The 17,639-nt window shown below is 45.3% G+C and overlaps 1 protein-coding gene across 4 annotated transcripts in view; it reads left to right on the top strand.

Moving 5' to 3' along the window:
* Positions 1–17,639, top strand: part of ATAD2B (ATPase family AAA domain containing 2B) — a 224,834-nt gene that overhangs the window by 42,037 nt on the left and 165,158 nt on the right. For all 4 annotated transcript variants that reach the window (XM_068280232.1, XM_068280234.1, XM_068280233.1 and 1 more), the window contains exon 2: positions 15,259–15,413. In XM_068280232.1, the coding sequence (XP_068136333.1) occupies positions 15,259–15,413 (155 nt within the window). The remainder of the gene's footprint in view (positions 1–15,258; positions 15,414–17,639) is intronic.

Here is a 17,639-nt window from a genome sequence, read left to right as displayed (position 1 = left end):
GTCAGGACAATCGATCATGACAGACATGTGTACATAACAGACCTGCGTTCCTTGGAAAAGTCATGATTCCAGCAGAAATGCTCTGGGCTTCTGGACTTTGGCCAACAAGTTCATTTAAGGATATGTGGTGTTTCCTTATGTACACAGTGTGCGTTCTCTGCTAGTGACTAGCTATGGAGAAGTGTGGCATTGCTGTGTCCATGATGTCACTTGGCATCGCACACGGGACCGTCATCTGCGGAAACATGGCCTAGTGCTTGTCTTTACTCAAAATTCCTGAGGCATAACTTTCTTACAGCTCTAATATCCGTGTGCTGGGATCTTTAAACTTTAATGCCTGGTGCACACCATGCAATTTCCCCATTAGACGGGGCAATTGAATATTTTCTGAACGATTTTTGTATATAAGTAATAAGATAATCGATCAGAAAAACAAAACCGAAATCAGAGCAGACCTGTTGGAAATGTTTGATGCGACCCATCTACTGATGGGAAATTGCATGATGTGTACCAGGTGAGAGGGATATGGAGACTGCCCTATTTACTTCTTTTAAACAATGCAGAATGCCTGGCTGTCCTGCTGATCCTCTGTCTCTAATAATAATAACGTTTAACCACAGACCCTGAACAAGCATGCAAATCAGGTGCTCTGAGTTAAATCTGGCTGTATTAGCCCATTGCTTGTTTCAGGGTTGTGGTCTAGACACCGCTGATGCCAGACGATAAGCAGGACTGTCATGCAACTACAATAGTATTGTTTTAAAAGGAAATAAATATGGCACCCTCTATATCACAGTTCAGGTGTCCTTTACATAGTTATTTTGGTTGAAAAAAGACATACGTCCATCGAGTTCAACCAGAACTCAATGGACTTTAAGAGAACCCGAGGTGGGCACACAGAGGCTTGGTCTTCAGAATCTTTTATTTCACCAAACACAACTGGGTCGTGCCCGGAATTGGTTTTGGCAGGTACAGGGCTAGTGTGAAACAGGACATGCATGCATACAAACAAACACAATAATTTATTTAAACATAGCAGAACATCAAGTTGGCTAATTTTGTCCAGTGTGAAGAGAGTCCATAGAGTTCAAAGAGTTGACTGCTGAAGGGAAGAAGCTGTTCCTGTGCCTTGTGGTCCTGGTGTAGATGGACCGGAGTCTCCGTACTGAGAGAAGCTGGCTGAAGAAGTGGAAGCCCGGGTGGGATGGTTCCTTGATGATCCTCAGAGCTCTGGAGCTCAGTCTGGAGTTAAAAAGTTGTTTCAGGGAGGGAAGAGGTTTCCTAATGATCCTTTCCGCTGAGCTTATGACCCTCTGTAGTTTGAGTCAGTCGTTGGTGGAGGAGCCAGCATACCAGACCAAGATGGAGGAGCAGAGGACAGATTAAATCATGGCGGTGTAGAAACTCGTCAGAGGTTCCTGGGCCATGCCGAACTTTGGCGGATAAAAATAGTCTCTGCTGGGCTTTTTTCTGGGTGGAGGTCGTGTTGGCTTTCCAAGTCAGGTCCTTGGAAATTGTAGTGCCTAGGAGGCATGCACAGGGGACGCTTACCACTTCTGTGCCATCAATACAGATTGGAGGTGGGGTGGGAGCATGCCTTCTAAAGTCAACAATCAGCTCAACGGTTTTACCAGTGTTTAGGACTAGGCCATATAATGCCCAGCCTCTGTTGCTATACTGTTTCCCCCCAGGCCCCCCCTGCGCTTTGCTATCCCCCATAAATCACCGTGCTAGCGACACGCAGCGTGTTGATAGCTGGCTGATTTCATCTACACTGTCACTCTCGCCGCTCCCGTCTCCTCTATTTCTCTGCTCCCCGCCTGCGTCCCTTCCCTCCAATCAGCGGGGAGGGAAGGGACGCAGGCAGGGAGCGGCGACATAGAGGAGGCTGGGGAGCGGCGAGAGTGACTGTAGATGTAAACAGCCTGCTAGCAATGTCGCTAGCACTGCTGTGATTTATTGGGGGATAGCAGAGCGCAGGGGGGGCCTGGGGGGAAACAGTATAGCAACAGAGGATGAGCATTAAGTGCAGACCCAGCCTCTGTGTGCTAATAGGATCCTTAGAACCCACCTCGGGTTCTCTTTAAAGAGGAACTGTAACCAAGGATTGAAGTTCATCCTAATCGGTAGCTGATACCCCCTTTCCCATGTGAAATCTTTTCCTTTTCTCAAATAGATTGATGGGTACAAGGGGGGGGGGGGGGGGCAGTCTGTATGGCTGATATTGTATTGAAACCCCTCCCACAGTGTGATGTCAGAACCAAGGTGCTTTGTTTTCTGTCTGTGAACCTTGTTGCATTGTGGGAAAAGCCAAGCAACCAGTATCTCCCTCTGTGCATATGTGTATCTATTAAAAAAAAAAAAACCTTTTAGCTATCACATTATTAGTGGGTGTGGTTATAAATGGCAGGTTTTTTTTTTTTTTTTTCATGTCTGCCAGTAGTAAAGATGATTACATGCAGGCTGATTGTGGATCAAACAATATGAACAAATTACATGGCGAACATCAATCATTTCTTGATCTCTCTTCTATTTTTTAACTTCTCACTTTGCAATGTATCGATTGTCTCAGATGCTTGTCAAGTCGATTTTGACAGGAATCTATCGAATGTGTGCCACACACTAGGAACAGATTACCAATAGATTTCAGAATGAAACTCTATGGGCCATCGATCTGCTTTCAGCACGACCTAGATTTTTCATCCGGTCAGATAGATCAAATCGATCAAAATCGGCCGCAAATCGATCAATCGATTTCCGATCAATTGATTTGATGAATTGATCGTTTGATGGCTGAAATCGACCAGTGTATGGGCCCCTTTAGAGTACCCAGCAAGCTCATGGTGATCCATAAGGGGACCTGTGGACAAGCTTTTATGCCATCCACTGTTACTGTTGACTTCCTGCAGAAGTACATTAGTTTGAGGGGGAAAGGCAAATGGCATACATTATTGTATATGTGTTGTGGACCTGATCCAGAAAGTGCTGAACATCTGTTACTGCCATGTAGTTTCGAGCACTAGTTAACAGTACACGCCGTTATCCTCTTCCTTGATGTATACAGCAAACTTAATACCAAAAAAAGCTTGTTTTGTTTAGTTGGACTTCTCTCCTCTGGATCAGTGTAGTTTGTGTTGGGCAGCCAGTCCTGTCACGCTTCCAACACTCTGGAGTAAGTTAAACTAAAACAAAAACATGATGTGGTTGTAAAACTACCGAGAGTTTCACATGAAGCATTTGTCAGATCAGGCTTGCTGAACATTGAACCAGGAAATGGCAAGAATGGCAGCAGTGTGGTCAGCAGGGAGGAGTATACAGCCCCTCTGGTACACCGATCATTTACAATGTTGCAATTTGCATCCTGATATGACCGGATACATTGTTGCACCTGCACTGTAAATGTAAGGGCCCTTTTCCACTAGCGGCGATTGCGATGCTGTATCGCAAAACAGCAAATTGCTAGTGATTTTTAATCGCTACGGTTTTCCTAATGGCATAGGAATTGCGGTAGGTAATTTCCATTACCGCTATTTGTTTTTTACCTATCTCAATCACGCCGCGGATCGATTTTTTTTTTTGCTACGATTTTGCTATGCATTGCATAGCAAAATCGCAATCGCCAGGAAAATGTGGTACTTTGCTGAATCGCAATCGCCAGCATTTAGCGCGAACACTAGCGATTGCTAGTGGAAAAGGGCCCACAAGAGTGCAGGATTTAGAGGACACTTTGATTTATTTTTTTTTTCCCCCACAGCCACCGCTTTGTTACTCAAGGCTTAACCACTAATGGTGGCCATACACTGGTCGATTTGCCATCAGATTCGACCAACAGATAGATCCCTCTCTGATCGAATCTGATCAGAGAGGGATCATATGGCTGCCTTTACTGCAAACAGATTGTGAATCGATTTCAGCCTGAAACCGATCACAATCTGTGGAGCTGCCGCCCCCCCATCTCCCTCCCCCCCCCCCCCCCTGCATACATTACCTGCTCCGGCCGGCGCGAGTCCCCGCTGTCTTCTTCTCCGCTGCTGCTACTGAACTTCCTGTCCAGGGGAAGTTTAAACAGTAGAGGGCGCTCTACTGCTTAAACTTCCTGCTGGAGCCCGAAGCGGAGAAGAAACGGTTTGGAGCCCGAAGTGGAGAAGACCAGGGGACTCGCGCCGGGCGGAACAGGCAATGTATACCCGCTGTATTGCGTCGGTCGTCGGGCATTCGAACACCGTTAACGATGTACTCCCGACCCGCCGGCGACCGAGGAAAATCTTCCGCACGGATGGGTCGACAGGAACGATCGATTTCGGACGGAAATCGATCGTTCTGTCAGCGGTGTGCGCGGCGAATTCACAGCCCTTTCAATCACTGTGATTGAAACAGCTGTATATCGGCGGGAAAATCGTTAGGTGTATGGGCCCCTTTAAGGGCTGCAGTCTAATGCCTAGTACACACCATACAATGTTCTGTTAGATTATTTTCTGAAAAGTACTGGTAGAGACTGGTCATTATCTCTGGTGCATTGTCTTCTAGTTATCTCCTGCTGAGTAGAACTTTGCCTAATTGCTCGGCAGATAGATGGTTAGATAGATAATTTCCAACATGTTGGAAATTATCTATCTGGCAGGTAAATATAATGCTGGGATACACGGTACGTTTCTGTACCGTGTATCGACCAGCTGATCCGGCCAGCTGATAATAATCAGCTGGCCCGATCATGCCGCTCGACCATCGCCCGCTCGATCCCTGCCGGCGGACAATGGCAGGGAATAGAGTGCTGATAAGGAAGCGCCGGCGGGGTCGATCCGGTGGCTAATCGAGTCGCTGGTCGACCCGTGTATGCCAGGCATAATGCTGGGTACACACTGAGATTTTATGGTCGACTTACTGTCAGATCTATTATTTGCAACATGTCCGATTTGCTTTCCGATCGATTTCCGAGCATTTTCCAATCGATTTTCTATTAAAGTTAATGGAAATCGATCGGAAAATGCTCGGAAATCGGACTTACAAACCAGTTATGGGTATACAGCACTTAGTTTTGTAAACCCCCCCCCCCCCCCCCCCCGGTCAGGCTCGCTGGGTTAACCACGCCTCCGCCGCTTGCATACTTAAAATGCTGCAGCGTGTGCACAGTGTATCCTGACAGTCCGTTAGGCTCCACCCAACGAGTTTCGTCACAGCGCGTAACTCATGACGGACTGCAACGTGCAGCGTTATTAGGAAGTGCTGCATGCTCTATTTGCTCATGCTCATGCTGTTTGCTCATGCTCAGTAACGACTTGGAAGCATACTTTTCACTGCCTGTATGCTCTACTGTATGCGACGATAACAGGGAATTAAGTTGCGGTGCGTTGTAATTTGCGTTGCGGCTTTAACGCTGCATCAAAACGCAATGTCCTACTGTGAAAGAGGCCTAATGATAAAGCCAGGGGTGGATGAACAGGGTAGGCTGCAGGCCGGTGGCAACACAGTAGATGGAAAATGTGTTCTTCCCAGACATTTTTTTCCAGCCGGTTGGCATGAAGTAGTAGCCGGATGGGGCGAGATGAGAGAATGCAGGGCCGGTGCTTCTGTGCGCAATTCTGCTTACAGAATAGGTGGTAAGCCGATGACAGCCAGGTACTCACCAAAACTAGCCAGGTGGAGCACCCGGTTAACCTTCCTGGCGGTAACTCCGAACGTAGTTCACATTACTCCATTTTAAAAATGGCAATGACCCCATAACAGCTTCTGGGTCAGCCCACTATTAACCTACATGATTTCTGTCAGTTGGCACTGTATTGGCCTGAGGAAGCGGGTTCAGACCCGCGAAACGCGGCGTTGCTTTGCTCAAATAAAAATCTTTTGTAAGTTTACAGAAATTTGGTCATTGAGGTAAGATACCTCATTTTTCTTTTTCGTTTTTAAACTGGTTTTAAAATACTAGATGTACAGAGGCGCCAATAGGATAAAAATTACTAAAATGTTTAAAATATTCGGGTGGCGGGGGTGGACCAGCCACTCAAAAAGGACTTGATGCTGTCGTTTAAGAAAACAGAACAATTTATTCAAATACTCCACGAACAATATCGCAACGCGTTTCACGGGCAAAACCCCGCTTCATCAGGCATTCAACAATGGGAGTAATACACTGGAAATGACAGAGATCTAGATGTATCAGAGCGCTGCACAGGTGTGATAGTGTCAATATAAACATTACATAATGATATTTAATAATCATACATCATATACACAACAGTATGATAAGCATTAAGAATACAGTAGTAATCAATGATTTATGAGCGAGTATAGACAATCGGGTTGAGTGTATAACATTGGTTGGTATTTTTAGATGCAGAGCTTTACTAATATTCTGTGAAATGCCCCTGCCTGGTGGGTGGTGCGGTATCCCAAATAATAATGCTGAGGGCGGAAAGTTCAGAAGTCTCTTAATATCCGGTAGAGGAGGGGGGAAGGGGTGGGGGGGTTATGTGTATATATGGTGGTGGGCCAGGGGGTATAGGTGATAGTTGTGATGGATCTAGCAATGTATATATGCACATACACACCTGCACATACATGTATACACAACCCCATATGTATGGGTAATGGGAGTACCAATAATATAATGCAGTGGGGGAGGGCACCGTCTAAATGTGTGGATAATGCTGGGGGGGGAAAGGGAGGGGAAGGTGGGTGTAATTAATGTGGGAAGGGATATAGGTGGAAGCTTGTGGTTGAATAGGGTGATAGATATAGAGATAGAGATATATATGTATATATAGAGAGAGAGGGAGATTATTTTTTTTTTTAAATTTCTTTACTCGTAGAGGAAGTAAACATATCACTTACCATGTGAAGGTCCAGTATACGCTTGGCACCTCTGTACAGTGGTGTCAGCGTGGAACCTCTAAATAGTTTTGTAAGACGTGATAGGAGGGGTGGGACTGGTGGGATGGGGGTGTGTGGGGATGCTGACCATAGTGGCCAATGGGTGTGCGTGTTGGAGGAGGGTGTAGGGATTGTTGAGGTTGTGGCCAATAGAAATCCGTATTGGGCGGGGACCTCCAGTATGAAATGGCCAATTGTGATAGAGGAACTGTCGGGGATTCTGCGGCAAGGCTCCGGGGCGGAGTATTACACGCACAGCGCCGTATAAAGCTTTTATTCAAATCAGGGCGGCCCTTTCCCTTGTTGTCCACTATTAACCTGTAATAAGGCCGCTTGAGCCATAGGGAAACATGGACATTACATTGCACATCAGTTGTCCTTCAGTTATAACTGACAGCAACTGATATACGAGGTAGTGGAAAAGGGAAGTCAGAACTATAAGGAATCGTTGTTAGAAGAAAATGGTGAGCTTCTGAGAGGAACTCACGGCGAGGTAAGTATGTAATATTCAATTGTGGGTACGTCATGTGTTTATTTTAAATTCAAATGGGTCCGGTTCTCTTTAACAAGTTCAGGCAGTCAGCATGTGTTGCTTGATGCAGTACAAAGTGCCATTTTTTTTTTAAATACCCTAAGGGCTTGTTCACACTCTGAGCGTTTTTTTTTTTTTTTTTTTTAAGCCCTGGCAATTTTGTAAAACACTATAAAAGCGCTTGTGCAATGATTTCCTATGGGAGTGTCCATATATGAGCTCTCCACTTTCTATTAAATCGCAAACGCAGCTCCTGTACCATATTCTGAGCGTTTGCGTTCAATATAAAGTATAGGGAAATCACAAAGCGTTTGAAAAAGCGATTTGAATTGCGATTTCCCAAGCGCTTTAATTTATAAATATATTGTATTTATGCATTTCCAACACTTCCTGGCTGACATCAGGAAGTGTCAAAATTAATCAGCAAAAGCGCAGGGAAAAGCGCTTTTAGAATCGCTCAACTAATTGCTCAGATTTGTAATGTGAACAAGGGCCTAATAACTCCTCCAGAACCTAGGCATTTTGAGTTCCATGTAGCAAGTGCTCATGGGAGCTCAGGCTGGGGAGGAGGAGGCATTACTAGCCAGAGATTTCAGAGGCAAGGCAGCAGAGGGGGAGGAAAAAGGAGAGGGGAGTTTCCACAGGTTGAGGGGTGGAGATGCAGAGCAGCTTGCCTGTGTGATGACAAGCAGTGTATGGCTGCTCTCATCGTATAAAGAAAAAATCGTCTACTATTGAAGCTGTTTGCAACTATCTAAACTTTTAGATAAGATATATAGACAAAAATAAACACTTATATTGCGCTTTTCTCCTGGCGGACTCAAAGCGCCAGAGCTACAGCCACTAGGACGTGCTCTATAGGCAGTAGCAGTGTTAGGGAGACTTGCCTAAGGTCTCCTGCTGAATAGGGTGCAGGCTTACTGAACTGGCAGAGCCGAGATTTGAACCCAGGTCTCCCATGTCAGAGGCAGAGCACTTAACCATTACTTGTTAGAGCAGAGCCCCAACAAGTTACTTGTTATAGTTAGTTTTTCATCTCGGATCCACTGTAACCTTCAGGCATCTACTTTTCAGCAACTTGGAGGTCTTATGTCAGCATCACAGGACGTTTTCCTGCTGTGAGTTTGCTTATCATGCTCCTTTATAAAGTCACAGGGGGACTCATGCCACAGTGCTCTCCGTCGCACAGCTGCTGAAGTCCTGTAATTTCTCATGAATAGAGCTGGCATTGTTCATGGTACAATATCTGCACTGTTCTTCATGTAGTGATCTGCTTCATGGGCCCAGAGGATCTGCTCTGTCATTAGCACTGTGGCTATCATCGGCAATCACAGTGCTGTAGCTCCTGCTATGTAAGCTCTGCACAAGAAGCGTGTGTGGTTATATATAGTCAGGTGTACTCTGTCACGTCTATGTGACTTTAAATTCAGTGCCACACTACCCAGTTATTATGGGGTGTTTGTATTTTAAAGTTCCATTAGAACCTAGAAGCAAAACAAAACTTTGCTTCGTGAATAAAAAGAAAGCAAAAGAATGTCCTTTGCCCCGTGGCCTCCAGTCGGCTTCCTTTTTTTCATGTTCGTGCCAGGACTGTGAAAACATTTGGGTACTTTTTAGTTGCTTTTGATATAAAATAATATAATAAAAAGTTATGAAACAAAGATGTCATCTGGATTCTGCTTGTCAGTGTTTGTGCTCTACAGTGAGAGGAAACTGCTCTGAGCAGTGGCTGGATAGTGTAATGGTTAAAGAGAACCCGAAGTGTGTTTAAAGAATGTTATCTGCATACAGAAGCTGGATCTGCCTATACAGCCCAGCCTCTGTTGCTATCCCAAACCCCACTAAGGTCCCCCTGCACTCTGTAATCCCTCATAAATCACAGCCGTGCTGTAAGGCTGTGTTTACATCTGTAGTGTCAGTCTCAGCTGCTCCCCCGCCTCCTGCATAGCTCTGGTCCCTGCCCCCGTCCCTTCCCTCCAATCAGCAGGGATGGAAGGGATGCAGGCGCGGACTGGAGTTCTGCAGGAGGCGGGGAGAGCAGCAGACTGACACTATAGAGATAAACACAGCCAGCTCTGACAAGCTGTTTGTCAGCAGCGTGGCTGTGATTAATGAGGGATTGCAGAGTGCAGGGGGACCTTAGGGGGGGTTTGGGATAGCAACAGAGGCTGGGCTGTATAGGCAGATCCAGCCTCTGTATGCAGATAATATTCTTCAAACCCACCTCGGGTTCTCTTTAAGGGCTCTGTCTCTGACACAGGAGACCAGGGTTCGAATCTCGGCTCTGCGTGTTCAGTAATCCAGTACCTGTTCAGTGAGGAGACCTAGGGCAAGACTTCCTAACACTACCACTGCTCATAGTGCACCCTACTGGCTGCAGCTCTGGCATTTTGAGTCCGCCAGGAGAAACGCGCAGTATAAATGTTCTGTATCTTCTCTTGTCTGGGCTGAAGTGATTGAATCTGATATTTAGCGTTGGGCTAGGTTCACATTGCGGTGCCATACTGCAATGCACCACCTATGGGATGTTCACAGTGCAGCATATCAATGCTCTACATGCAGCGTGTTACCACAAAATGTGCGTGTGAACAGTGACAGAGCAGCCTCTTTATCATTGACTGTTTGCCTCACTGTATATGGCGCAGCGCACACTGTATGTGGCACAATTGTTTTCCTGCTTTTACTGGGAACACAACGCCCCCTGTGAGCATAGCCTAAATGATTTACATCTGTTAGATTGACTAATTACTTGACAGCCAATAAAGTAATCCTCAGCTTTGTGAGTCTGATAAGCATGTGAATTTAGTTATGTTTTGCACCAGGTGAATTCTGTTTTCATTTTAGCATAGTACTGGCCCCAGAGACTGAATCCAAGCTCCCCTTTGTTCTGTAGCGCAATTATTCATGTGGCAGGCTTAGGCCACGTTCACACTCGGGACTGCGTTTGCATTGCTATTTTTGCTATGTGTTTAAAGGGAAGGTCCAAGCAAAATAAAAAAATGAGTTTCCCTTACCTGGGGCTTCTACCAGCCCCATGCAGCCATCCTGTGCCCTCGTAATCACTCACTGCTGCTCCAGTCCCCCGCTGGCAGCTTGCCGACCTCGGAGGTCGGCGGGACGCATTGCGTACATTTTTACGCATTCCCACTACTGCAGGAACATTAACACATACATTTTTACGCATTACTGGTTCAATGCGTAAAAATTTACGCATTGAACCACTAACGCGTAAAAATGCATGTGTTAATGTTCCTGCACTAGCGGGAATGCGTAAAAATGTACGCAATGCGTCCCGCCGACCTCCGAGGTCGGCAAGCTGCCAGCGGGGGACTGGAGCAGCAGTGAGTGATTACGAGGGCACAGGATGGCTGCATGGGGCTGGTAGAAGCCCCAGGTAAGGGAAACTCATTTTTTTATTTTGCTTGGACCTTCCCTTTAAGAGCTGTTATAGGCTGGGAGCACACATAGCAGAAAACAACGCTGCTTTTGTTGCATATTAGGGCTGCGCGCATGTGTTTGCTGATTCTGAAGTGCAGGCTGTTTAACATAAGTATCTTGGGTGGCCTTTTCCACTGCTGCATTTAAATTTTTAAAAAAAAGCAAATGCATGTCTGTGCAATTATGATGCGATTTACATTTCAGTGTAAAGGAACCCATGAAAAATGCATAGAAATGTGATTTGCATTGATTTAACCACTAGTATCTATTTTAAAGACAACACTTGCCACTTGCCAATCCGAAAAACGGAAAATGCGAACTCCTAAAAACGCACATCAAAATTGGGAAAATGCATGCAGTTGTGTTTTGCAGTGGAAAAGGGCCCCAAATGCTGCCAAAACGCACATAATAAAAGTCAATGGGAACCCAATAGTATGCGCTTTACATGCGTTTTTCCTCCAAATTTTATTTTCTGTATTTTTAGCTTCCTGTTGTCTTCCAAGTGGTTTGCATAAATGGAAATATAAAAATGCATGGAAAACATATACCGCACCCAACGGGGAAACGCCGATTCCCGACGATAAAATGCTCCCGGGTGCGTCGTACCGCAACGCATCGAAACGCAGCGTCGGGTGTGAAAGGTAAAATGAGTCTATGGACTTTCCTTTTACCTTGGTAAACGCAAAGTACAGACTTTGCATTAAAACGCTGAAAAAGGGCTCTGGTGTGAAAGAGCGACTTTGACTATTGCTGTGCTGGAATCTCAGTGCAGGGATGTTGTACTTCCAAAGCAAACGGTTAATGGGGGGGATGCTTGCTGGCAGCTTCCTCTCTGTAGTGAGCTGACCTGCTGGAGAACCCTTTGGCTGCAATGATGAAATAGTCGCTAGCCGCTGTTTCCTGCTTGGCTCCAATGTAAACGGCTACTTCCTATCCAGGCTGGCAGCAGAGGAATTGAAGTAGTGATTCTTCATGTGCTTACTAGTTTAAAGGGAACCTGAAACCAGAGGTATATATTTAAATATTAGTTGCCTGCCTGTCCTGCTGATCCTCTAGTGCTTTTAGCCATAGACCTTGAACATGCATGCAGATCAGGGGTTTCTGACAGTAGCAAAAAAGTTTCTGTACCGTGTTAGCCAAACAAATCATATAGGTAGAAAAAAAAAGTTTTGTAAAAAATATCTTTTAATGGCTAAGTTTAGTTAGCCATTAAAAGGTATTCTTTTTTTACAAAACGTTTTCTACCTATATAATATGGGTTTCTGACAAAAATCCAAAGTTTAGCTGTATGTTTGTTCCAGGTGTGTGATTCAGACACTACTGATGCCATATTGATCAGAGAGATGCCAGGCAGCTGGTATTGTTTAAAAGGAAATAAATATGGCAGCCTCCATATCCCATTCGGTTGTCCTTTAAAGGACCACTATCGTGAAAATTGTAAAATTTAAAGCACATATAAACACATACAAATAAGTAGATTTTTCTCAGAGTAAAATGAGAAATGAATTTACTTTTCTCCTATGTTGCTGTCGCTTAAGGGGTCCATACACTGTTCAATTTCAGCCATCGATTGATTCGATAGAATCAATCGGCAATAGATTCTATAAAATCAGCCAATCAATCGATTTGTGGCTGATTTCAATCGATTTGATCTGACTGTGGAAAATCTAGGACGATCTGCTGCCATGGCCCATAGAGTTGCATTGGAGCTAATGGTCCAATAATGCAATTAGAAATCTTCCCAATAGATGTCATTCTGAAATCTATTGGAAATCTGTTCCTAGTGTGTGGCACACGTCAGAGAGATGCCTGTCCATCCAACTGTCAAAAAACTTTGCAGGGAGGCTGACTGGCATATTCGTATAAAACCTTTTCAGGGAGCGTCTTTATAAAGAATAAAAGCCATGCTGAGAATACCCCATGAGGAAATGAGCTGGTCCAAAACCTGTTGGTGCTGTCAGATTTCTACTACCTACTGTAAGTGACAGCAACATAGTAGAACAGTAATGTCTCAGTTTACTCTGGGGAAAAATGTACTTCTTATTTGTATATGTTTACATGTACTTAAAATGACATAAGTATAGTGAAAATAAAGAGTTGTAAGCATAAAGCAGACCTGTCGTCTGCCTGGGCAAAAGAGAATAAGTGCAATTACAGGAGGCTGTTTTCTGTAAAATCTTCTACACATGCTAGAGGACACAGCTGTGATCATTGCTTTGAGAGTTCCCTGGCAAGAGCCTAGCGCCAATAAAGCTGCCCCACAATATAGTTTTGTTATAGGGTCCCCCCCCCCCCCCCCTTTCCATGAAATAAAAAATGCTCCTCTGTTATAGCCGAGCAGGGTGTCTGTACAGTGCTCATGCCGCAAAATGTCACCCTGATAATAAAATATTGTTCACTGAGAAGAACATTTATTTAGTTGTGTGTAGAATGTTTTTATCTGCACCTCCCTTGTTTGACATTCCTGATACTGAAATTGAAAGTGAATTGAGCTTCTGAGCTTTTTAACGATTTGGCAGTGAAGACATGCAATACACAAATGCACTGTATAGAAGCTTTATTAACCAGTTACTCATTCATCTGACAATCTGATCATTTTTTTTAATCTATTGCATCATCTCCAGCAGTTAGACTGATAGTTTATTGTTCATTCTAGTAGGACACACCATCAGCAATCAACAGAAGGCATGTGAGAGTGATGAAGTCTGCCCTGTGTACTTCTGCATGTGTGCTGGTCAGGCTAGAACTTCTAAAAGTTCTTTATACATTCATACGGTGCATACACACATACAGTTTATACACGCATACGGTTTATACACACATACACACTTACGCACAATGATGTAGGACACAGCACACACACATACACACTTACGCACGATGATGTAGGACACAGCACACACACATACACACATAAACACTTACGCACAATGATGTAGGACACAGCACACACACATACAAACATTCCCTCTTGTGAGACAACCGACCGTAGATTTCATTCTTCCATTTTAGGGTGATCTTTCTGAGTTTTTTTTTAAAAGCTGAAGTTTGGTGGAGTATTTGAAATCTACATGTTGCTGCTGTGGGTTCGAGGAGTCGGAGCAAGGTTTAGCTACCTGGAGTCAAAGGTTTCATAAACTATGGCCTTGATTCATCATTGTCTTTGCGATAGCTTTTTCCGGTTCGTTAAATTATCGAATTCGAAGTTTATCGATTTCTAGTTGTATTCATTAAGGTTTTTCCGCATTCGGTTAGATTTCGATAACAATGCGGTAACCATTACGTAACGTGTCTATTTCCATTTTACAGCGGTAATTTAACACAAGGCCATAAGATTCCCGTGGAATTGTGGGTAAAAAGGCAGTCCTTTGAACACCACATAGAAACATTACGAATAGGGCTTTAACACCTGGACCAGGATTCTGGAAGTGGCTTGGGACAATCCCACAATTTCTCCAGCTGCGGCTTGATAGGAGCCTTTTCTGAAAAAATGTAGTGCAGCTAGCAAATTGGTTAACCCTGGCACTGCCTGTGTTCTCTTACAAGATGATTCAAGAGAAATGCAGATGTCCTGGTATAGCAAATAAATCCATTCTCCTGCAAATTGATATGATTCTAGACCTTTATTCTTGCCCTTCTGCACCTTTGGATCACTCTCAGCTGATACTTAACCACTTCAAATGGCTCCATCTTCTCTGTCAGCAATGATCTGACAGGAATAACGACAGAGCAGTGAAGGAGATGACTAATCCTAAATGTAACGCGAAACCACGCCCACTTTCTTTTTCATGAATTGCACTTTCTTCTGTTTTATCGCATCATTACCGAATGATTGCCGAATGCTCGCTAACAGCTATAGAGAACTTTGATGAATCCTGAAATAAGTCGTCGGAGTTGGATGATTTTTGTAGTGACTCCGCAGCCCTGTGTGGAATTGCTTTGTCCTTTTATGGCACATCGCAATCCCTTTGTAATGTTTCCTACCCCTTGAACCCTTTACTTAACAGCACACATACCCTCTTCATCAACTCCTTAGTGACTGCACCTCGTGTCACTTGCTGACAAAGTGCTGCTAGTGTCAGGTAACTCCTCCACCTGTCAGCAAGTGTCTTTTGCAGCGATTCCCTTCCTACTCTGACAGCTAAGCGCTTTAGTATTTAACCGGATGTGAGCGGTGCAGGGGGGGGGGGGTCTCTGAGGAAGCCGGCACTTGGCTGGCGACACACGTGTCAGACCCACCATTGGGTGGCTGCTCGTTATGGCGCTATTATTTGGGGCAACCAGCAGCATTCTGAGTTCTTTGGTTGAGTGGTTTTTTTTGTTTTGTTTTTTTTAGTAATGACGCTGTAATCATTGATGATGCTTTATGTAGGCAACCATTTAGCTGTGATTTTAATGGTATGTGTTTGTCTGTTTTACAGAAAGACACGAGCAGTGATGTGAGCCTGAGCGACAGCATTGTATCTCCTCCGGCCAAACGCTCGTGCAAACATGCCGAGCCTGTGCGCAAGGAGAGCCCGAAGACCCGTGCCAGCAAGCAGCGGGAGGGGTGGAACATGGCCACCAGGAGGACCAGGTAACTCCTCCATCTGTGTCAGCAAGTGTCTTTTGTGTGTTGCTTCAGAGCACAGGCTCTGCTACACTTGGAGAAAACACAATTACTTATACAATAAATAGTTAGCACTGCCCATACACCACGTGCCAACAAACTTCCAGCTGATGCCAAAATACATTTAAACTTTTATTTTTTTATCCTTGAGTAGAATGGGTCATGCCTCTGATTTTTAAAGTAAATCAGTCATTCAAATTAAATACCGTATATCACCATGGATAGGCTGACTTTTTAACACCCAAACTTTGCGTGTGTGGTGATGGGGTTGAACTATTTTGCGGGGATATTCTGGGGTGATGTGCCCCGTATGCAGAGTGCGCTGCAGAGCATGCTGCAAGATGTGTAGCTACCTGTCCTTGCCAGGGATGCTCATCCGGGTAACCCGGATATCCGAACTTTTTTTACGCTATCCGATTCGGATTTCAAAAAAAAATCCGAATAGATATCTGCGGATATTTGGACGCATGACATGGATATCCGCGGATATTGCAGATATCTGGATCCAAAATCGATTACAAAGGAAAAAACCCTCCACCCTCCTGGTTTAACCCCAGATAGCCAGGTATATCCACCCTCCTCCATTCACCCTCCTCCCCCCTCCTCCTCCTCGCTGTTCATGGATCTTGTCTTCCAGGGATTTGTAGGATGTCAAAAGCACGCTCACATACATTGGCCAGGAATCAAACCCAGGAGGAAGGCAGCTATGCTCACCACTATACTACCACACAGTGAATGCTTTGCTGTAGGAAAAAGTGGTGTTAAACTTCTTGGAGCAGACTTACTTCCTCCCTCCAAAAGACACACATACATTCCCATAATATCATTTAGCAGCAACTGTGTGCAGAGTCTCTGTGGCGCAATTGGTTAGCGCATTTTACCACTTTTTCCTACAGCAAAGCATTCACTGTGTGGCAGTATAGTGGTGAGCATAGCTGCCTTCCAAGCAGTTGACCTGGGTTCGATTCCTGGCCAATGTATGTGAGCGTGCTTTTGACATCCTACAAATCCCTGGAAGACAAGATCCATGAACCGGATATATTTGGATATCCGGATGCAGATCAAATCGGATTTTAAAAAGTACTATCCGAGCACCCCTGGTCCTTGCATCCTCTAGTGTTCCCAGCAGCTCCTGAAGTGGCCACTAGAGTTCCAAGCTCACTGCAGTCACATGACAGGAAGTGTGGAGCTCTAGTGGCCTGTCCAGAAGCTGCACGGGACACTAGAGGATGCAAACTAGAGCGACTACAGGTATGCTAATGTACACCCACTCATTGGCGCTGTACATTGGGAGGGTGATAGTGGCACATTGGGGATCAACCAATTGGCCAGTCATAGCTTGTGGCCCAAAAGGTCAGTAGCCAAAGGTTGTTGGTGGTGGGGGGGGGGACTTTATTTGTACCTTATTATAGATTACGGATTTTTGTGGTCTTCTTATTTATCCTTCAAGTGGATTGATAGACAAAACATCCTTAACCCTCCTGGTGGTCTATTAAAAACCGGCAGGGAGCAGCGCAGCAGTGTTTTTTGTTTGTTTTTAATTCATGTAGCGAGCCTAGGGCTCGCTACATGATAGCCGCTGTGCAGCGGTATCCCCCTACCCGCTTCGATTGCCTCCGGCTATCTGCGATAAGGAAATCCCGTTCACAGAACTGGATTTCCTGGAGGTCTTGGCGATGGGCGGGATGACGTCACCGACATAGTGACGTCAAATGGAGTCCCAATCCACCCCTCAGCGCTGCCTGGCACGGATTGGCCAGGCAGGGTCTGGGGGGGGGGGGGGGGGGGCGGGCAGCGCGGCGCGACGAGCGGCGGCTAATCGGCACAGAGCAGCGGCGAGTGGAGTGCACACGCAGTTAGCAAAGTGCTAGCTGCGTGTTGCAAAAAAAAAAGTTATGCAAATCGACCCAGCAGGGCCTGAGAAATCCTCCTGCGCGGCTTACCCCGAACTACGTTCGGGGTTACCGCCAGGAAGGTTAAAGACTCTTTAACAAAAAAAATACCTCGGGAGGGGAAAGCCTCTGGATCCTAATGCGGCTTCCCCTGTGGTCCTCAGCCAGATCTGCGTCAGGCTGGCGGAGGGACCCGCAGGAAATCAGAAACAATAACAGAAGCCTGCCTGTATAGGTGCATTAGACGGCTCACGCAAGTAGCTGAGCCTGATCGGGTCCACTCTACTGCGCATATGCAGAA

The sequence above is a fragment of the Hyperolius riggenbachi genome, chromosome 4, assembly GCF_040937935.1.
Source record: "Hyperolius riggenbachi isolate aHypRig1 chromosome 4, aHypRig1.pri, whole genome shotgun sequence".
Taxonomy (NCBI): Eukaryota; Metazoa; Chordata; class Amphibia; order Anura; family Hyperoliidae; genus Hyperolius; species Hyperolius riggenbachi.
The sequence above is the reverse complement of the archived record's forward strand: the minus strand, read 5'-3'. Positions and strand labels throughout refer to the sequence as shown.